The sequence below is a fragment of the Pagrus major genome, chromosome 4 (genome assembly GCF_040436345.1).
Source record: "Pagrus major chromosome 4, Pma_NU_1.0".
Classification (NCBI taxonomy): domain Eukaryota; kingdom Metazoa; phylum Chordata; class Actinopteri; order Spariformes; family Sparidae; genus Pagrus; species Pagrus major.
In genome coordinates this window covers 35926223-35948963 of record NC_133218.1, presented here as the reverse complement: position 1 = coordinate 35948963, position 22741 = coordinate 35926223, and the positions used below count along the sequence as shown (strand labels likewise).

Sequence of the window (22741 nt, the reverse complement as noted above, 5' to 3'; positions counted from 1 at the left end):
TCCGCCTGCTTCCCGGCGTCTCCTTGAGCAAACGATATCTGTATTTTTTCAAGTCGGTAGGAAAATCTCAGTTCATTTGCCAACAGTCAAATGGTTTCTGGAGGTGCAGTGACAGGCGGCAGATAGTTGATTTAAGTGTGTCTGCTAGTCAAATGATTGTTCCTGATATGTGGACCTGAGCACTGAGCGCTTCTCACATCACATCGCAGCAGAGGAGACGGCAAACCAGCGTCTCAGGACAGGTAAGGACACCGACACTGGGACTGCCATGCAGAAAGTGTCTAGTAGTTTTTTTAGCCAATCAACATCAGTAAACAGTTCTTTTGTCATATATCCGGTATCACAGTATTCACTAATGTGCTGTGGTCTTTAAACGACGAGCAGTAGCACAGCACGGTTCAACATTTTATTCTCTGTACAACAGAAATCTGATGATGATGACGATGAAGGGCTGCCTCTCAGGACCCTTCCTCCTCCTCCTCATCACCAGTAGTGCGTCTGGACTGGGGTCAGTGGTGTGGAGATATTTCATCTACAACTCAAATCCCTACACCTGGCAGGACGCTCAGACATACTGCAGGAGGTGGGCTTTACTTCTTATTCACATTATCATCAGTAACTCCTAGAAGGTGTTTGGTCTCATACAGTGTCCTGACGTTTATGAGGTCGTTTTGAGGTGATTTAAAAATATCAAGATATATATCCTGTATTGTGTTATAGCCTAAAAATATAGCAACTTTATTTTTAAGGAGCATTTCATGTGGCCAAAAAACAAAATATTGGAAAAGGTGAAGTTTTTACTCAATAGATAGACGTTAAGACATCACTCGAGTTATCCTGAGACAAACATGAATGTCACATTTCATTATAGTTGTTGAGATGTTTCTCTTAAAACCACAGAAACGTCAACCTCACTGAGGCAGCGAGGTCAGCAGGATCGATCCTCTGGTGACCACAAATGTCTGAGATAAATTTCTTGGCGCTGATATTTTGCACAGGCGTGAAGGACCGTCTGACACTTTGGGTGATGCAGAAATATCTCAAGATTTATCGGATGCGGTCAGATTAAATTTAACAGACGTTCACGGTCCTTACAGAATAACCCTGCTGACTTTTCCTCCAGCACTGTCACGAGGTTGTTTTTTATTGTTTTAGGTGAAATATCTCAACAACTTCTGGATGAATTGCAATGACAATTGACACCATATTTATGTCCCCCCTCAAGACAAACTGTAATCACGTCGGTGATCTCTTTACTTTTAATTCAGCGCCATCATCAGGTCAAACAATTTGACCAGTAGTTTGTTTTATGACCAATAACATATCTGCAAAACTGACGTCCGGTCTGCCTCAGCTGTACTTTGTCAACCCACTCGCCAGAATAAATGTTAGCTAGGTACGTTTCTGCAAAAAACAAAGATAAGTTAAAACTGGAGGTTTATTTATGATGCGACTTTACGTCTGTTTAGGTTGAATTTTCTATTTCTCTCTTGTCACAACGCTGTGCTTATGCTCTGCTGAGGTTTAGGCACAAAAACTACTTGGTTAGGGTTAGGAAAACATCATAGATCGGCTTAAAAATAACTTTTGTTTTGGTCGTCACTAGAAATGTCTCCAGGTGTCCTTTAAAAAAAAAAAAACACCCTGGTTTTGTTGCCACAGCTGGAAATGTCCGCGGGTCTCCACCTCCTGATGTGAAAGTGTAAATAAAGTAGCATAAAATGTGAAGATGATACTGTGTTTGGTCAGGATGTCGACCTGGACATATCTGTGGTTTGCAGAAACGGTAACTGCGAACGTTACATCCTGTCGACTGGGCTGACTTTGTGCTAATTAGAACAAGGTAGCGAGAAAAAAACCTCCTCTGCTGTTTGTTTTTAATCATTTAAAATAAATAAAACTGATTTGTTTTTGTTTTTTTTGTCCAAATGGCTCCAGGCACCACGATGACCTGGCCACCATCTATACGCAGGCAGATACATACAGTATGAACATGGACGGATATGATGCATGGATCGGCCTGTACAAGCAGGCTAGCAACTACTCCTGGACCCCAAACTGGTACTACTGGTACTGGAGTAACGGAAACTTGAACAACCTGTACACCCTCTGGGCAGAAAACGAGCCAGGCGACAGTGAAAGCTGTGCTGTCGTCAGTAGCCACAACAAAAGGTAATGGGAGACTATTCTTGTATGTGTTCTTGCATGCATAATCAGTCACATAATAATACTGTGCAGTATTTTTCCTAAGCAGTTTTATATTTTGTTATATTCTCTATCAGTTTACAAAGAAACCGCTCCATGCCAGTGACCCGAATTTCAGTTTTTACAAGTTGATTTTCATAATGTACGAAAAATGAACGGAAACTGATGGCTGCCAAGAGTATGGAGCTCAGTGCACTGCGACTTAAAGGTCCTGTGCACTCTTCTGACAACTTTCTTTATTAAAACAATGAGATTAATTGGTCGCACCCTTTATTTATTTCTGTCAAAGCAGCTGCTCAAATAGTGTTTCCTGTCCTGTTAATCTGCAAAATCTGTTGACGAGGTAAGCACAGGTTCACCAGGACTGAAATCTCTCTCTCTTATAGCAGCAATTTGTGAGACATGGACAGAATTTTAGTTTAAAACATTAAAAGAAAATGAAATAAGCTCATCAACAGGATGAGAAGAAAGAACAGTGTTGACGCTGTGTGTCCCAAACTGCAATAAACACGCAAGAAAATCATTACTTCAGCTCCAGACTTTGCTTATAATTATGTAAATAATCTTAATCTGCTCGTGTTTTCTCTATTTGCGTGTGTTTTCTTAAGATGCAGTGCATTGAGCGCTCTCTAAAACCATAAAGGAGTCGAAATAAAATAATCTAAAGTGTGATTTGATTTGTAAAGTAGTCAGCTGTAGTGAAAACTAAAATCAAAAAATGTCATGTGACAGTATTGGTGTGGTGTGTTGTGAAGCATCGAATCCTCTTTATAATTCTGTTGTTTATATTTCTCTCGAAAGGTTTTATGGCACCAAATGTGACGCTTCTTACTTCTTCATCTGCCATGAGGAGAAACCCAACCATTTTGAACACAAGTTTGTACCACAGTCGAAGACGTGGTCCGAAGCTCGAGAGTACTGCAAGAATCATTTCGACGATCTGGCAACTTTCGAATCAAGATCCGGACTGGAGGCTTTTGTCACGGGGAGGGACTATCCAGTCTGGATTGGACTGTACAGAGATGGTAAAGAAAGACAAACCTGTCACGCTTTTATTATTATTATTCATCATTTTTTCCCATCAGTACAGTTTAACTGCCATAAAGCTGATGGTAGGATGGACAATCTGACAAACTGTAAGGAAACAAACTGTGTTCTAACATCTGTTCTGCAGGGGGAACGTTTAAGTGGAGCACAGGGGTGTCCGAGTACTTGAACTGGGCATCAAACGAGCCAGGGAACAACGGCGACTGTGTCTCCATCTCCTCAGCGGATGAAAAGAAGATGGCCGTCCAAGACTGCTCCGCCCGGTTTCCCTTCGTCTGCTTCAGGGACAATCTGGTCCTGGTGAAGGAGAACAAGACCTGGGAGGAGGCGCTGGAACACTGCCGAGGCCTCGAACCATCCTCCGGATCGAACCCTCGCTACGAGCTGCTCAGCGTGCAGCCCGGAGACGACCACAAGTATGTGATGGACAAGGTCAGGGTGGCCGTCACGGAGAAGGTGGGTGTCTATGTTTAATCACACATGTAAAAAATTAGATGTTACGTGTTAAAATGGGAATGCGGGACATCAAACAAGCCATCCCTGACCTCCACCAACCACCATCCATTCCCTCGTCTCAAAGTCAGCGAGTTTACTACCACGAGCCGACGGACTATTATAGATGTCTCTTTTATAATAATGCTCTTGCTGTTTTGTGTTCCTGCTGTTATGATGCCTGCACGAAGGTTCATGAGTTGCTTCCTTCCCTCAGGTGTGGGCAGGTCTCCGTTTCCTGGCCGGTGAATGGCTGTGGGTGAACAAGGCTGATCTGTTGTACTCTGATCTGCCTCTCTGCCCCACCATGGAGCAGCACTGCGGAGCCTTATCCAAGAATTACACAGGCCAAATGGAGACCATCGACTGTTCGGAAAAGTTTAACTTCCTGTGTTACAGGAGATGGTGAACACGTCGCTACCATCGTCTGCTTCGAGGTGGTAGCTACCAGATCTCCTCTGCGTCGGCAAACTTAATGTTCACGTGCTTTTCAACTTGTTACAGAGCTTATTCAGATGGTAACACGTTAGTGGAGTGTCAAACTTTAAGATAAAATGAGGATATAAAGTGTGATTTTCTTTTCTTAAATGTTGTCTGTAAACTTATTGTCTCATAAACTTAGTCATGTATTAGCTCAGTTAAAGTTTTGCACTGCTAAAGTCCTAAAAAACAATGAACCATCTCAGTGGTAACTTTACTATTTTCAAACTGTAGTAGGTTGTATTGTAACTCAATTTCATATTGGTCTAGCATAGACCAAAGTTTCACAGTAAACTTTATCAGAAAATAAAGCACATTTTTATTTAGTTTGCTCACTGTTTTCATTTACTATTCATTGTTATTTTTAAACTCACAAGAATGAAAACATGTCATCATGTTAAAATGGCACTAAAACATACTGGAATCACTTCACCTGACATTTTGTGAAGAAACCAACAGACAGGAATGTTTTCACATGAAAAAATCTTCAATAAAGTTTTCTTTTTCTCATTTTAGACTTAGACTTAGACAGATTTTATTGTCATTCTGTGAGCAACAAATGAACACAGAGCAAAATTTCGTAGAATTAAAATGAAAGTATATCAAAAAATACCAGAATAAGAAAATAAATATCAAAACCAGAAACATACTAAAAAGTGCAAATTATTGAAAGTGGCATTAAGAGTTAGGAATAATAAATTTTATTTATTAAAAGAAATTCATGAGTGGAACTGAAAATGCAAAACTTCAGCTGGAGTTGAACATTTAGAGACATAAGCAGAAATTTACATTTTAAGGTTTTTTTTATTGAATCACTATTAATTAATATTATAACTTATTCTCCTTCTTATTTTTGTTAATAAACGTCTGAAAGGCTTGGAGATGACTGCAGAAACCTGCAGATGGCGCTAGGTTTTTGGTAGAGTCGTCAGGTGATCGTTAAAAGTGTTTTTTTAAAGCTAACCTTGGCATCAAGGTTAGCCTCCTGCTACCAATTAGCTTTTGAGGGCAATTTAAAGCCCCCGATTGGCTTCATGGTTGCGAGGAAAGTGGGAAAAACCGGAGCAGCCCGGAGTAAACCCCACGTCACCACAGAAGACGACTCAAAATTCAGAGAGGCTCAGGTCTGGAAATCAAACCTTTGCCCTCTGAAGTCACACTGCTGAGGTGGCCCTAAGAGCTCAAGTAATCTGTGTGATGTGATTTTGTTGTTTCGGTGGTCTCGTCAGATGATTTTTGAAAGTGGGGGCACTTTCTCTCTGCACAACCCCACTTTTTACACAGGTTGCTGAAGACTGTCAGCAGTGACCAGGACAGCAACCTTTGCGTTACGTCTGAAAGGCTTGGAGATGACTTTGCCCACAGAGGAGAAGAACCTGCAGATGGCGCTAGGTTTTTGGTAGAGTCGTCAGGTGATCGTTAAAAGTGTTTTTTTTAAAGCTAACCTTGGCATCAAGGTTAGCCTCCTGCTACCAATTAGATTTTGAGGGCAATTTAAAGCCCCCAGTTAGCTTCATGGTTGCAAGGAAAGTGGGAAAAACCGGAGCAGCCCGGAGTAAACCCCACGTCAACGCAGAAGACGACTCAAAATTCAGAGAGGCTCAGGTCTGGAAATCAAACCTTTTTACGAGGTTTTATGGCACCAACTGTGACGCATATTACTTCTTCATCTGCCATGAGGAGAAACACAACCATTTTAAACACAAGTTTGTACCATAGTCGAAGACATGGTCCGAAGCTCGAGAGTACTGCAGGAATCATTTCGAAGATCTGGCAACTTTCGAATCAAAATCCCGACTGGACTCTTTTGTCATGGAGAGGGACTATCCAGTCTGGATTGGACTGTACATCGTTAAAAGGTGATCCAGGTGATTGTTAAAAGTGTTTTTTTAAAGCTAACCTTGGCATCAAGGTTAGCCTCCTGCTACCAATTAGCTTTTGAGGGCAATTTAAAGCCCCCGATTGGCTTCATGGTTGCGAGGAAAGTGGGAAAAACCGGAGCAGCCCGGAGTAAACCCCACGTCACCGCAGAAGACGACTCAAAACTCAGAGAGGCTCAGGTCTGGAAATCAAACCTTTTTACACAGGTTGCTGAAGACTGTCAGCAGTGACCAGGACAGCAACCTTTGCGTTACGTCTGAAAGGCTTGGAGATGACTTTGCCCACAGAGGAGAAGAACCTGCAGATGGTGCTAGGTTTTTGGTAGAGTCGTCAGGTGATCGTTAAAAGTGTTTTTTTAAAGCTAACCTTGGCATCAAGGTTAGCCTCCTGCTACCAATTAGCTTTTGAGGGCAATTTAAAGCCCCCGATTGGCTTCATGGTTGCGAGGAAAGTGGGAAAAACCGGAGCAGCCCGGAGTAAACCCCACGTCAACGCAGAAGACGACTCAAAACTCAGAGAGGCTCAGGTCTGGAAATCAAACCTTTTTACACAGGTTGCTGAAGACTGTCAGCAGTGACCAGGACAGCAACCTTTGCGTTACGTCTGAAAGGCTTGGAGATGACTTTGCCCACAGAGGAGAAGAACCTGCAGATGGCGCAAGGTTGTTTTGGTGGGGTTGTCAGGTGATCCTTAAAAATGTCGGCAATACAATTATCAAGCTGTGGGTTTTCCAATTTCAGTGAAAGCAGTAGCATCTCTGCACTGCCTGACATGTCACACAGGTCTTTAAAAATGGCCTTTTTGAGTTTTTTCAGAGATTTGATGTTTAAATCTGAATCTTTAACCTGAGCCCATATGGTGTCGAATAGACGCTGGATGATGTCCTCTTTGTTTTCAAGAACTGTGCGGGTTTTGAGAAATATCTTCCAAACCACCATCTCGACGAGTAGTTTGACAGACAATCTGTATTGTGCTGCCTGTGGTGTCTCCGCACATTTTGAGGCTGTCTTGCGAATCACATGGTCCAGTAAAGTCTGTGTCACCCTTTGACTGTGGCTGTCACTCTGCGTATACATCCACCAGCTCATCAGGGTTATAAAATTCAGCACTAGGACCTCTATGTTGGCGTACGTGATGGCATGTGAGATGGCAACATCACTGCTCTGGCAAGTTTGTCTCTCAAGTGTTTGTATTTCGGGGATAACCTCGGGTACGATTTCATTTGTGATGTGACTGTAGAGGACAACACTCAGTTCCTTTGTGACTTCCTGGGATTTACCGCTGGAAATTCGTTTGAGCAAAGGAATCAGAGCCGGCTCATTTACCCCATCACTTTCACCTTCTTCTGTCTGAAGCAGAGAGTCAATACTGTCTATGAGCGACTGCAACGACTGACCGCTTTCAACGCTGGTGTCCTGGCGGACTTGTGCCTTTACCTTTGCTGCAATGCAACAAATGCCCGCTTTGGCAAGACTCTTTGCAACAAAGGATTTTATCTTGCTGGCCACTATTTTCAGTTTGTGCCTCGGTTTGGGTTTTGGACTGGGACTTGCGACGTCTGTCTCTTCCCAACTCGCAGTCTTTTCTGTAATAAGCTCGGCGATGTCATCCGCAACAACTACAATCTCCTTAGAGGTTTCAGATTGCAGCGTCTCATACACAGACATGTCATCCAAAACAGGTTCTGTGATGTCCTCCAGCTCTTTCCTTATTATGCTCTCTACGCTGTCTAGTTCCTCTGTTCTGACTGATGTCTGACTGCCTGCAGACTTCAGATTTTCTTCCCTCCTCTGTCCACATAATCCAGGAATCAAAGAGAAATTCATCTTGGCTGCCAATGCCTTAAACATTTCACTGGCATGCTCAACCATAGCATTAAGTGTGCCGGGGGAAGTGACGTGCTGAAGCGTTACAGGCTCCTTGGGCTCCAATCTAGTGGAGAGTGCAGAGTCGACACTCTCTCTTATCTCTTTGCCAACCAAGTCGGACAAGAGTTTCAAGCTGTCGGACTGGACTGAGTCAGAAATACCCAGGGTGTCAGCAAAGTTCTGAGTAAGTCTGTCGGTAGCATCGTACATATACTGATCGTATATGTCCGCAGGCTCGCAGGCAGGGCTCCTAAAATGAGCCAACAAAGCTTTAGACATGGATGTTTTTATGTCTAAAAGCAGGTCTGCCAACATAATCCTTGTGGCCTCATCAGGCGATCCAGAACTCAGCATTCTCCATCTTTCTGGCGTCAGCCTCTGAAAAAAGGATTCAACCGGCGGTCGAAAAATATCGAGGCCACACGGCTCCTGTGTCGGAGTCGTGTCCTGTGTTCCCATCGCATCCATGCTGACTGTCTCTGTATTCTGATCGATCATCTTTGATCCGTCTGTCAATTCCTCGGTGTAGTTTCCACGTACTGCTCTGACGGTTATAAGACTAACAGTGAAGTTCACAACCAAACGTGCGTGTTGAATCCAGCCCCACTAGTTTGTGTAGTAGTATAAGTAAGTGTAACAAGAGCGACACATTAAAGGATTAAAGGTCAAACATCAAAGACGTTCTGTTTACAAAGTGATACATCAAAGACGTTCTGTTTACAAAGTGATACATCAAAGCCACTTTAGAACCTTGGTTCTAAAGTGGCTTTAGAACAAAGGCCCCCCCCCCCAACACACACACACACACGCACACACACACACACACACCAGCATAGCAACCGTTGCTAGGGACAGAACCCTTTTTCTTGCATGCATCTGGAGTTTCAAAATTTATGATTACACAAATAGACTGAGTTTACATGTCTATTGTAAAAAAACATGAGAGATCTGACTGACATTTTTATTTTTTTTTGGGTGAACTGTTCCTTTCAGTAAAGTTACATGTACTTCAAGTACAGTGGACACTCTGGTTCGTTTAGGGGATTATTTTTGTATTTTAAGAGCTGATTGATTATGCAGAAATAAAAACAGAGCATCGGTGTGTTGATGTCTGCGTTCTGCTGCCATCTAGTGGTAAAAACTACAAACAGCACTCTGAAGGTTGTTTTGTTGTTTGTTGTTTTCAAATGACACAATGAATGATGTTGCTGTGTGATCAATGTGTATGATAACAGTGAATTCAGCTGTATGCAGTTTTGAAGGCGTCCACACGTCAACGCTCCCTCCAAACCGTGACACTCAGCTTGAACCCTTCCTCTCATCGTGTCACTGTCCTCCCCAAATTAACCTTCAACTACTTTATGCAAGTGTCCTGCTAATAATGATCACCTGGCTCTATATTATTGTGTCAGTGTGGTGATAGTGTGATCATCGTTAGCCAGGATCTGTAGCGGTGGGGGTTATATAGTCCAGACAACAAGAGTTAGAAGCCCGGTGCCTACATTACCCACAATGCAGCTTCCTCTGGAGCCACAAAAGGCTTTATACTACTTTTGTCACATATGTAGTTTAACCTGTAAACACACTTGGATGTGTACAATTGGTGGAGTTACCCTTTAGATGTTAGTTTTCCATTTAAGCACATTAAAATGAAATGTAAAATGCATATAAATTAGATTTATAATAAAGGACTATATACAGTCATCTAAATGTAATCTATCCATTAAATGTACTTAGTTACATTCCACCATTGTCCATAACCTGTTGGTGATTAAAACTCCTCCTTTACACGCTCTCTCGAACTTTAAAATGCTTCCATCTTTATGGTTACTCGTCATTTGATGTCTTTTCTCAGCATCACATTTAAACTGTTTTTATGTCTCACATAAATCTGCTGAAGCTCCTCGTGCATAACTTTAAACTGCAGCCAAACACTCTGCAGCGTCCTCTGAAGTGTGGCCAAAGGTGGAAACTTAAGCCCTTTAAAAAAAAACCTTTGAGTTAACAGCTTTGATTTGTGACAAACTCCTCGAGGTTTGATCCAATTGTGCTGTTAGGAGTAAATCTCAAGCCACAGAGTCTCAATTCACAATTTCCACAATCTAATCAACCCTTTCCCGACCCCAGTGTGACAGCATATGACTTCAATGGGACTCGGTTTGCTGTCAGTAGACGCATCCTGACTATGTGACATTCGGCAGAAGCACGCTGCCGATTTAACGGCTTCACCTTTGTCACAGTGGCTTGGATCAGGCTACAGCTGCGGCCTGCGTCTGCCTCCTGCGCTGATAAATCACATTCAGATTCACACTCTGGAATCGAAGGTGACCGTGCGTCAGGACAGGATGAAGCCAAGTCTCTTCTCTACACAGCTGTTCAGCCGTACCTCATTTTTTCCCCCTGCTTCTGTGTCTTCCACAGATGGATTACTTGTTTGTACAGCTGCCTAATTGCGCAATACCGCAGCTGCCTCAACAACTGCCCTCAAACAGGAAAATTGATCGGGATATGGTAATGATCGGGCTTCAATATGTCTGCAGGAACACAGCAGTCGTCCTCTCAGATTCTCTTGACTAAGAGTGACCTTATAGTCTGAAAAACAGGCGGCGAGAGAGGATCCACGTGTTCACATCTGTGTTAGCTGAAACACTAGAGGGGTTACATGCAATATTTTAATAAAGGCGTCTCAGAGGATGTGCAGAAATGTTGCTTGAGAACTATAAGATGATATAAACTTTGATCTGAAGTATTACAGCATCAAAAGTAACTTAAAAAAACTAGAATACTCTGTGCATAATCAACATCATAGAGGCATTAAAGCAAACTGAATAAGAGATATGAAATAGGATTAACAAATTAAAGTTAGGAGAAAGAAAAAGAAGTTTAAAAATACAAAGATTGAATCAGAAACTGCTCTCAGGAGGTGGGTAAGTTAAACATTTTTTTTAAAAATACAGTGTTTGCAGAACAAAGTGCAGAAAGTGTAGTCGTGTAGTATAGTTCTGTTGTGAACACCTGATTATGTGATTGACTGAACAGTATAAACACGCACTAAAGTGGTTATTTGACGTCTCATTTAACGAGCCCAGTCACCAGGATAAGTGTGAAATCACTGGATATTTTTAAGGAGTACGAGGACGATTTCCAGCCGTGTTTGTGGCGACAAAAAGAGGATATTTTAAGCCGAAACACGAGCGGTTCCTAACGCTTAACCGAGTGGTTACTGTGCCGAAACCTCACCAGAACATGAGCACAGCGCTGTCTCAAATCGATGCAGGAGGATGCTGTGATTAATCGAATCGAAGGCACTCGAGCACTGAAATCTAAAAGAGCTACAACTGAGCAGTCGCCTCTGTCTGCAGTCAGCTTTATTAGCCCTAACCCATCTTACGTGCTCTAAAACCAGACTGGAAACCGTTAAAAACACTCCTGTTGTTCATAAATGATATCAGCTGAGATTACATTATTTTCTTTAAGACCTTGGATAAAAAAAGGCAGTTTGAAAATTGGGTCTAGTTACTCAAGGACAAGGGCTCCATTAATTCATTCACAGATGTGTCATCGACCGAGAGCAGAGAGAATCCAGAGTTCAGTCTTTCAGTTTGAGGCGTCCTTTAAAACTCGTCTAGTTTAACCTGAATGAGAGTGTGACGCTGGATCGGGGCCAACGACTGTAGATACTGCAGGCACAACATGTGCAGACAACACATAACACAGCAGACAAACGGTGAGGCTGTTCTGTGTTGTGTCTGGACCAAACTGTGAGACACAAACACACAACTGCTCCAAAAAAGCTCAACATGAAGCGGAGGAACTGTCTCAGGCTCAATCATCCAGTTTACACCGTTTACTTATTAATTTAATTATAATATACTAATTGAATTTAGCATGTCCAACACAACAGCTCTGCTTTAAATTCTGCTTTCACAAATTGGATAATGTTCAGTTTTTATTGACAGTGTCAGAGAGGTATTAATTAACTACGTGATATTATTGAGGTGGTGTTGAACTCATGTTTCCTTCTCCTGGTTTCCTCCCGAATTCTCCCATATTTCTCCCAATTTATGACAAATGTTCAAACTTTCTCCCCTTTTAGTTTTCACCACCTGTTTCTGGCACTGTACAGCTTATAGTCTACTGTTCTGTTGTACCTCGTCCTCCGTATTGAGCACAGAGAAATGGAGAAGAGAAAGAAATACTCGAGCAAATTTCAGATGTGCCGAAGAGAAGAATTCCTGTTTCTTACAAAAAAGTTTTAAAGGAAAGAGACACGCATTTTGTGTGATCAGCCATGGTGGGGTCCCACCACATCAATCATCACGAGAGACTGTCGGGCAGTGGCCTGCACAGACTCTCTAAACAGCAGAGGATATAAAATAATATTAATAATGAAAGAATTAATGAAAGTTGACGCCTGACAGGCAAGTTATTCTGCACTGTTTTCTGAGAATTAAAAGTGAATTTAAAATTAAACTTACAAGATATAAAACTGCTGTATCAAACACAGCTGAGGTGCTGGAGCTATAAAGCATCACTCTATCTGTACAGAAATCTGTTTAACGTGCACACATCAAATACATTTTTGTACAGGTTGAATGTGTGGATGCTTTTCTACTGTTCTTATTTTTTATTCTGTGAAAGTCGACAGAATGCAGGAAATGAAACTCTACATTTTTCGGGTGAAGGACCCAAAACTCCTCCCTATTTCTGTGGTGTCAAGGTTGGCAGGTATGGTTGAACTGGACTTCATCATAGAGAGGTGTTCCCAATACTTTGTCCACCCCGTTAACATACATGAGAGGGACAGAATATGAGGGACGCCTTTCTCTATGCTCCACTCCAACACGACATCAGTAATAAAGAACAACGATCACCTCTCTGACGACAGAAAGTCCACAAAGCTTAGTAAAAGTACAATTAATGGCACAGCCGTATATTGGATTATATCACATTGCACATGTGTAACTTATTGAGTTTTGTTCAGAAAACATTCAGTTTAAAATGACTGTAAGACTTTTTAAAATGACAGTCATTTGTCCTTTGGCTCCCCCTAGTGGAGATATCACAAAAGTCACTACTTGGATAGATTTAAGAGCACAAGTCTGATTAAAATCAAATGAAAACAACCAACAAGGCCAAAGCAGAACAACTTCTACTGTTGGAGAGTTATGAAGATGTTGTATTGAGTGAGACGTAGATGTGATGCTTCACTGATGATGTATCAGGAAGGTTGTGAGATCAGTTCGGTGTCACTGGATCAGACAAATGATTCGTGCTGTCACTCAGCACCATGTCCTCTAACATCAGAACCAGGATGTTTTCATCCATAGTTTGACCTCGGAGAATTTGCTGTTTTGTAATAACGAAATAACTCATATTATTTTTACAATAATGAAATGATTTTATAATAGTTTTTTTACTGACAGATACTTTATTAATGCCTCATGGGGTCAGGAAATTCAACGTTTTCACTGTTGTTGTTGTTTCTTTGCACAGGCCTGTAACACATGCACAAACGGGAACTGTACACATGCGAGGCGGCTGCACTGTAATCAGGCGGCACAAGCAGTTAGAGGTTTGGTGCCTTGCTCAAGGGGCAGCTACCAGTCCACACTCCGTACTGACTGGTATGAGCGGGTCTTGAAACGGCCCCCCTCCGGTCCCCGAGCCAAGTCCTGACAGACTGAACTACTGTAGCCCAAGATTTTATAACAGTAACCTTTATTTATACAGCAACTTTCTTAACAAGGTTACAAGGTGCTTCGACGACTAGAATAAAATACCACACAGATAAATTAAAGACAAAACATTATGCAAATACACAACACCAAAACCAGTAACACCAAAACAATGAGAGAAAACATTTAAACAAGCAAAAAGCTACACTGAGAAACATTTACAGAATATATGTTGATTTTATCTGTCAGCAAGACACTTCTCAACTGTGAAATTTACAGTTGCCAAAAAAACATAGTTACATGTTTTACATTGTCACCATATATTTTACGGTATAATTCTGGAGAGAGACCAAGAGACCAAGCTGCTGCCTTAAAATAAAAATAAACAAGCCTTTTAATAAAAATGACTTTTTAAAAGAGAGAAAGAGAGAAAATGTGTCGAAACATCAATATTAGGCAGAACTAGTGACGGATGGTCGTCTGTGACATACAGTAGTTTTCTTACTGTATTTCACCAACATACAGCATCCACACACAAGTGCCTGTACAGACGACAACTTGAATGTTAGAGCAACAATCAGCGGTGCACGTGCAGTAACTCGTTCTGTTGGTTTACTGCATGTGTCCTGTGCAGGTCCATTCAAGATTTACCTTCCAGGAATACTTGATTGGACAGGTATCAGAGGAGGAAGGTGATCGAGGTCAGGAGGATTAGCTCAGGCTCAACTCTTTCACTGAATGCTAATGAAGCACTTAAGCTTTTGACACTCTGACCATATACTTCCTCAGCTGCCTCGCTGCAGATGACTCACAGTACGTCAGTCACCGGTTTATATTTCTAACTTCTCAACCACAACCACAACTTAACCTCCACTGCACCAGGGAGCGTGGGAACTATCTGCATTACAAAATAAAACTAAGATGAAGCTTTTTTCCTCATTTTGTTGGGCTCTTAAGAAAACTGTCAGCTAATGTGAAAATATTGCGAGAAAATACTGATGTTTATCTTCGGTTGCATTCACGTATTTCTTTACTGCCTGCAAAAGTGTTGATGAAACCTTAAACTGCCAATAAATTGATTGTGACTCACGTGGGGGGAACCAACAGAGAGGCTGGGATCGGATTATTTCCATCACTTTCATCAGAATCCTCTGACCCATCAGATCAGTTCAAGTTCTGATGAAAGTGATGCAAATAATCACATTTAATGGGTAGTTTAACCTAAACTTTAAACATTAAAAGGGGAATAAAAAGAAGTCACCTTTCTGTTATTGAAGGCTGAAACATTAAAGGAACAGTTCACCCTAAATGAAAATGCAGTCAGTATCTACTCAGCCCCACTCTGATGGAAAGTCAGGTGAAGTTTCATAAGTCCACAAAACATTTACTGGAGCTTTGCAGCAAAACAGCGTCGCAGCGTTCTCCTGAACAACTGAAGCAACACAAAAAAAAACCTAAAAACATATAACAGCACCTCATCTAGCTTAATCAAAGTCTCCAGAAGCCCCGAGATTGATTTGAAAAGACATTAATTACGACCTCAACGTGCAGCCAATTGTGCACCCACCTCAGACACGCTAACGCTTTTAGCTTAGCAGCTACAGTGAAGATTTTGGCGTTAAAGGCTCCGACACACCAAAGTGATATCAAAGAACGAACTGCATCGAAGGCTGTGTGTTGTATCGCCTCATGCTTCCTGTGTAAAAGATGCACTGGAGCAAAAACTGGAGCTGCAGATGTCCCGGCCTACAAATCTTGTTCTCCAGATGTAAGAAGACGTGTTTGGTTGTTACACATCCCGACAAATGTCGACAATTATCGTTCCCACCAGGGGTGTTGCTGATAACCGGTATAGACAATAACTGTGATATTCAGAAAATGAAATATTGATATTGTGTTAATAACAGACATCTTCTTAAATCATTTCTGTTTCTTTCTGTTCTTGCTTTAGTAGTTGGCGGACCTCCCTATACGCGTATAACAAGTGTTATTCATTTAACAAAAGATAAATTTGATCGAGAGCAATTTTTTTCCAGAATTTCTATACTTATCACGATCATAATGTTATTGTGAATTATTTTGGCCACGATAATTGAAAAATCTGATATCATGACGGCCCTAATTCCCACTAATCACGAATCAAATCGCAGTCGTCTGTCAAAATGATCCCAACGTGATTTTTTTTTGTGTTTTTTTACGACATCGTGCAGCCAAAAAGAGGCAAAATGTAGTTTTGGAGAAGAAATTCAAACTCAGATTTGAACGTTCACAATGTTAATGAGGTGATAATACAAACTTAGAAATATGTATTTTTTCGATAAGTGAATAAACAAGCTGTTCTCAGAGGAAATAAGGTCCCAGAACACTGTTTGAAGCTAGAAAGGTGGCAGGGTCCGCCACATATAAACAAAGTAAAACATTATGAATTGTGTCGTCCTTTAAGGTCAGTTTGTTTATTCAGTTTATTCAGTAACGAAAACAAAGAGAGTTTGTTTATTTAGTTTGTTTCCTTAAAGTTTGCTCCTTTAAGGTCAAACGCTCTGCAAGTTGTAAACAATACAAACACTACAATAAAATAATAATTGGATAAATATACACGAAGTAAACGATTACGTACAGTAAATGCATGCGTCTATATACAGAATATACAGTGGTGCATAATCTATAATGTCAGTATCAATAGTTATTTCAACCTGCAGCCTCGAGCGACAAATCAAACGAGGGTGTGGTTCAGAAGGACACGACAGAAGAAACCATCAAATCAGAGCTTCAAATGTTTTATAGCTTTTTATATAAACAGAAACACAGTTTGGCACAAGAAGTGTTAAATAAATCTATGTGAGAGATTTGACAGATGAATGCGTCCACTGACAGCTCGCTCAATTCTTTATAAGCTTTCAGTGACGCCGGCTGTATTATTGATGAGGGGACGACATGTTTGTTGTTGCCCTTATTTGCACTTTTGTCATTCGTGTGTGTGTGTGTCTGGCTGTCAGTTATCATCAGTGTACGTTGTGCTGCTACGTTCTTCAGCCGGACCGACTGAAGCAGCGGACTTGTGTTTGGTTTACTGTCAACTGTCGACAGTACACGTAAAGTTTTGTCATGTCGGTTCTGTTCATTTCAGCTGTAAGCATAAAACTCATCGAGCACTGATCGTAATTGCTTTTTAAGACCCGGCCATCAGTGAGCATCCGTGGCTCTAGTCGGTGCAGTGTGTCCCGCAAGTCTGCCGTTAGTCGGCCCTTGTCGGAGGCTTTTTGGACAGTTGTCGGAGACTTTTTGGAAGTCTCTTGACCCAGTGGCATCTGCAACATTTTTATAAGACATATCCTCGATCAGAAGTGGCTATAAGAGTCAAAAAATGCTGCTTAATCACAACAATGTTTTTTTTATATATAAGCAGAGAGGTTTTTCTGAACGTATGAGCTTGTTGGCCGTCAGCTGCATAATTCTGCTTGACACAAATTTACTTTAATCAAAATTTTTTAAAAATCCAGCTCCTGCAATTTCAATAATATTTTTGACTAATTGTGCAGCCCGAATATTTTCATGTACACCTATTATTTTTCTTTAAATACTTGTGTACATGACAGTCCTGTGTATTCTCTATCTTTATTTGTTCATTGAGCCACATTTCAACCATAAATGCCGAACATTTGCTGCCATCAGCGTCTAAATGTGAGCTGCTTTCCTTAATGTTTCATGTTTTTTTAATTTCAGACAGCTGGTTGGACAAAACAAACTGAAATTAACTGATTAAATAATTGTCAGATAGCTCAATGATGGAAATAATTGCAGTGTTGTAAAAAAGTAAACAAAATTAACACATGAGTGAGAGTAAATATATTGTGTTTGATTATAAAGTCACCCATGTGATCATGTCAAAAAGTAACTTATACATATATTTAATATAAGTTATCAAATAAGTGTAGTGGAGTAAAAGCACAATATTTGCCTCCAGAAATGTAGTGAAGTAGAAGTATGAACTGGCAGGAAATGGAGAAGTACAACTACCTCAAGACTCTAGAGTAAATGTACTTAGTTACATTCCATCACTGCTTTAAAACCATGTTGTGAAAAGTAACTATAGTCATACATGAGTGAGCGTAAACATTACTTTGGTAAAAGTAATAGACATGTAAAGTACAAGTACCTCAAAATTCTACTTAAGTACAGTACTTGAGTAAATGTACTCAGTTACATTCCATCACTGATTAACAACCCGTGTTGTAGAAAGTACTAAAAGTAAACATACTGTGGTTTACATTTAATTCATGTATTTTATCCGCTTTTTAAACGACTTTCTAAAAAAAAAAACGATTTGCCATTTACTGTAAAGTCGTTAATTTTGTCCCTCGCGGGGTTCCGTAGGCACCAGATTGCCCAGAATCGTTTTGCTGCGTGCGCTCAGAACCGTCCGACTTCCGCTCTCCGCTAGCTTACTCTCACATTAGCGCACGTATAACCGCGACAAACCGCACCTACGGCCGCTTTCGGTCGGTTTACAAACGCTTACGTGCGGAAGACGTCGAGCCACCGTACCCCCCCATCGCTGTCCGCCCGCGAGAGCCTCTTTTTTTCCCCCCGGCTTTCAAAGTTCCCACGGAAAGCGGAGGACCACCCAGCGGCGCCGAGCACGACGCCGATTAGCTGCGCGGAGCTCATTTGCATTAACGTCAGCAGAGGCTGTAGGTCAATCCTTGCGGGTGCTTTTATTGGATGTGCCGCTGTCAAGCAGTGCTGAAGAATTGGAAGGGCAAACGCCAGAAAAAAAGGCAGAGAGAGAGAGAAAAAGACAAACATAAAATCAGCATTATGTAGCTCGAGCCTTGCCTCAGCTCCGCTCTCAGCCGTGGATCAGCCCGCCGTCCCCCCCCCACCCGAAGCCCAGATCCAAAAAACTTGTGGACACGGAGCGGTCTTGTGTTTTTTCTTCTTCTTTTTTAGATTTTTTTTTTTCTTCCTCTGTGTGTCTCTCTTGGAGCGATTGCATTCTCCAGAGGTGGTAACATCCACATATCGCAGCCTGACAGCCTCCAACATCCTGATTTTTTTTCTCCCCCCCCCCCCCCGGACAGAATGGGAGAGAGTCGCGGAGCCTGGTAGCTGCTGCTGCGGCGGGTTTGGACCTCTTTTTTATATTTAAATATATATTTATATATATATATATATATATATATCAGGCGGATCATCCTCTACCGGGCAGCGGATGCCTTGAATGGAGATTGCAAAAGCCATCCGCCGAGATCTCTCTCTTTCTCTCTCCACCACCACCACCGTCGCTTCTCAACAAACATCGGGGAATAGATGGAGCTTTCTGCCGGGCTACATGACACCATGTTCCGCCTGACATCGGAGCGACTGACCCGGAATCGCAGCCCGCGGTGTGAGTAATATTTCAGCCTGTTGATGATGATGATGAGCCGCTCGGGACCGGAGCAAAGTGTCGTGAGAACCGGGTTTGTGGCCCGCGTCTTGAGCTGCAAGTGAGATTTGTTTGAAAGAGAGAGAGAGAGATAAAAAATAAATTAAAGAAAAGCATCTTTTTTTTTTTTTTTTTTTTTTTTTTTTGATGGCTCCAGGGTGGAGGAGGAGGAGGACGACTACACATGAAGCCCTGGACACAAAAAATGGATAAAACTATTATTGCATGAAGCAGCAGCAGCAGCAGCAGGCTGGAGGGACTGACTGACTGACTGACTGGCTGACTGGCTGGCTGACTGGGTTTTCTAAGGCCTACTTGATAACACTGAAGTTGAGAGGAGAAAAAAAATGAGAAAATGGTGATGTGGTACGAAGAAGAAGGCTTGAAGAGGAGCCGGAGTGAGGGATAACAAAATTAAAAAAACAAAGAGGAGCAGCTGAAGAATATAACAGGATCCCAGTTTTCCAGGATAAGACAGCTGCTTTGATTAAAGACCTCCAATTAAGTTCATGTGAAAAAAAAAAAAAAAGAGAGGGAGGAAATCAGCTTCCTGGTGGAGGAGGAGGAGGAGGAGGAGGAGGAGGAGGAGGTGGTGGGATATATAGATATATTATTCATGCCTTGTGTCAGAGCAATTGGAGAACCGGCTTTGCTGTGGCCTAGATGATACACATACATGTATTTATATATATTTAAAACAGTGGACACTTAACAGGAAAAGAGTGGACCCTATTTTTTTTTTTTTTTTTTTTAAAGAATTAAAAAAAAGAAAACAAGAAAAGGAAAAGGGCGAATGACATTAAAGTAAAGCACTTGAAAGAAAAAGGAAAAAAAAAAAAAAAAAAAAAAAAAGAAAGGCTGAAGTGGGTTGAAGCATGGGCTGTGCTTCAAGTATTCATATCTCTGATAGGGTGGTCTACCACAGTGGAAAAGAGTCCGAGGATTCCCACTCACCCCAGCAGACTAATACCACTCAGCATCAAGGAAATCCTGCCTCGGGACTACCCCTGAAACCCCCGAGCTCCAAGGTGAGGCAACCTGCATTCATTACATTTACACAAGTGTGTGTGTCTGTGTTTGTGTGTGTGTGTGAGGGGGAGAAGTTTGTGTTTCAGTGTGTGTGTGTGGTGCATAATGATTTTTTTCAGGACACCAAACAAAATGTATTAATCGTGTTTTAAAGGTGCACTATGTAGTTTTTTTTGGGGGGAGAAGGAATCCAAACTCAGAAGGTTTTAGTCTTCGCACAGACATATTTATTTATTTATTTATTTTCCATAACTGAACAAACAAGCTGTTCTCAGAGCTGCCTTTAAAGGTGCACCGTGTAGTTATGGAGGAGAAACATCTTCATTGGTTGATTTTAAATTATCCCTAAACAAACTCTTTGTTTTCATAAACAAGCTGACCTTAAAGGACGACGCACTTCCATACTGTTTTACTTTGTTTGTGTGTGGCGGACCCTGCCACCTTCCTACCTTCAAACAGTTCATTTATTGTTGTTGTTTATTCACTTATATGAGTTTGTGTTATTAGGCTTCTCCAGAACTACGCAGTGCTCCTTTTTAAAGGCAATATTATGTAGAAAATATACATTATATGTTGTTCCAGGAGACAAAAATGAAAGAAAAGAAACATTAAAGCGACAATAAATTTGATTTATCCGTGAAAACAGTCAGACCCTTTACTTTGGAGTTTATTTCTTTTTTGTTATACTTTAAATTTAAAGGATAAGTTGACCCAGAAATGAAAATTCAGACATTATCTACTCTACCTACCTGCAAGAAGAATCAGCCGTACTTTATTTTTTAGCTCAAATAATCAAATGTGGCCAACATGCTTAACAACGATGGTCAACGTGGTGAACATCAGCAGGGTTAAAAGGAACAGTTCACCCTAAAAATTAAAATCCAGTCCATTATCTCCTCACCCCCGTGCTGATGAAAAGTCAGGTGAAGTTTTGCAGTCCACAAAACATTTCTGGAGCTTCACAGCAAAACAGCATCGCAGCATGAAGTAGACGAGGCCTTGTCTTTCTCAAAAAAAACTTGTAGCAGCAAAATCCCGAAAAATGATATAAAAAGATGTTATTTACGCCCTTTTTAAGCAAGAATATTCACTGTAGATGCTAAACTTAAAACGCTAGCTTGGGTGTATGAGCTTGATCACACATCAGGGCTGAAAATAACATTTTTGGGGATCTTGAGGCCTTCTGGAGACTTGGATTACACCAGACAAGCTGCATGGAGCCATTTTATATGTATTTTTTTGGTTGAATTGCAAGCTAGCGCTTTTAGCTTAGCAGCCACAGTGAAGGCTCCATCAGCATGAGTAGATAATGACTGAATTACAATATTTGGGTGAAGCTATCCTTTAACTGCCTTTAAAGTAAAAATGCCCACGTATGAGATCACAACTTGGTTCGTTTTTTTGAATTTCGTGGAAACGGGCTGTGATACACACTCAGTGAAAGGTCGCAGGGTTGCAGGCCTCCACACTTAACCTCGGGGAATTGTTCTTTTTTGGACATTTGCAGCATTTATCAGCTGGTTTACATGATTTATGTGAAGTTACTGCTGGAGTGATGCACTTTATAGAAACAGACTGTAACCACGAAGCAGTTGTCAAACGTGGTTCTTTTCGGCTGACACAGCTTTGGCCTCTGATTCACCTTTCTGACCGTTATCCTTTTTAATAGGATGTCCTCTCCTCTCTTAAACCTGCCTGCAAGTGGATAAGGGGGTGTGTGTGACTGGAGAGTGTGTAGCGAAAAGGGCAACAAAAAGTTAGCCGTCAGTGTGTTACATCATTGCAAAAAATAACAGTCCCATTTGTGTATTGGACCACAAATAATTACACTAACAGAGGATAACAAAATGTGCCGCGCCTGCTTGTGTGCAGGGACTAAATAGGTGTTTCTAATCAGGTTGATGATGATTCTTGGTATTATTTGCCCCTTTATGTATTGTGTAAGAGGTCACATATCTGCAGAGGAAGAGCATGTTACTGTTCGTCAGATTAAGAGGCACACGTGTGAAGATCCTGGTGTTCATGTGCAAAAGGCCTCGTCACCCTTCGTTGAGAACCCGGCGTTCACACAGTGCTGAGCTGAGATCTCCATCTCCATCTCTAAATGAAGAGAAATGACGCAGAAGCGCCACATTTTGATAAAGTTAAAGGAAGCTTGTGCTGTGATGTTTGCGTTTACATCTGCAGGCGTCTGTAAAAAGTGTGATCCTGTGAATTTAGAGGCGCACGAGTGGCGGCTGCGCGTCGGTTGTTTTTCATGAGTATGTGTGCGTTTTGTCTGACAGACCTCGGGCTATTCGAGGGCCTCTGTCAAGCTGAATTTTGTGGCCAAATGTCAGTGCAGGATGCAGTGAGAAGTCAGTGTGACAGATGCCCCCACGTCAAGACGCCCACTGTGCCTTTGATTGAATTAGTCCCCTGATTGAGTTAGACTAATGGTATACAACTCTCCTAGGGCTGGAAATGGTTAATCCCTGTTCTGTAGGGTGTCATCTTTAATGTGTGGTCGCCTCCCCGATGAGCGGCCAGGTTTCATTTTACCGTAACGTACATAGAAAAGTAAGTCGTAGCTGCTCCCGTCAGACATCTTCCCCGTGATGCGTTCAAGGCACGGTGACACACGCTGCTGCGGC

The 22741-nt window shown here is 41.6% G+C and overlaps 2 protein-coding genes across 2 annotated transcripts in view; both read left to right on the top strand.

The window, feature by feature from the left end:
• Positions 1 to 443: 443 nt before the first annotated feature.
• On the top strand, positions 444 to 4471 carry LOC140994302 (macrophage mannose receptor 1-like). Its single transcript, XM_073463872.1, has 5 exons — positions 444 to 583; positions 1939 to 2172; positions 3007 to 3230; positions 3380 to 3708; positions 3962 to 4471. The coding sequence occupies exons 1-5, from the start codon at positions 444 to 446 to the stop codon at positions 4151 to 4153; spliced, it is 1119 nt and encodes a 372-aa protein (XP_073319973.1). The 3' UTR covers positions 4154 to 4471.
• A 15268-nt stretch (positions 4472 to 19739) lies between these two features.
• Positions 19740 to 22741, top strand: part of pde8a (phosphodiesterase 8A) — a 60526-nt gene continuing 57524 nt past the window's right edge. Inside the window, exon 1 of the mRNA XM_073464953.1 lies at positions 19740 to 20107. Within this exon, the coding sequence (XP_073321054.1) occupies positions 19955 to 20107 (153 nt within the window). The 5' untranslated portion in view covers positions 19740 to 19954. The remainder of the gene's footprint in view (positions 20108 to 22741) is intronic.

Coding starts and splice junctions, on each gene's coding strand:
- LOC140994302 (XM_073463872.1), top strand. CDS start 444: ATGAAGGGCTGCCTCTCAGGACCCTTCCTCCTCCTCCTCATCACCAGT. Junction 2,173..3,006: donor GTCAGTAGCCACAACAAAAG/GTAATGGGAGAC, acceptor TTCTCTCGAAAG/GTTTTATGGCACCAAATGTG. Junction 3,231..3,379: donor GATTGGACTGTACAGAGATG/GTAAAGAAAGAC, acceptor TCTGTTCTGCAG/GGGGAACGTTTAAGTGGAGC.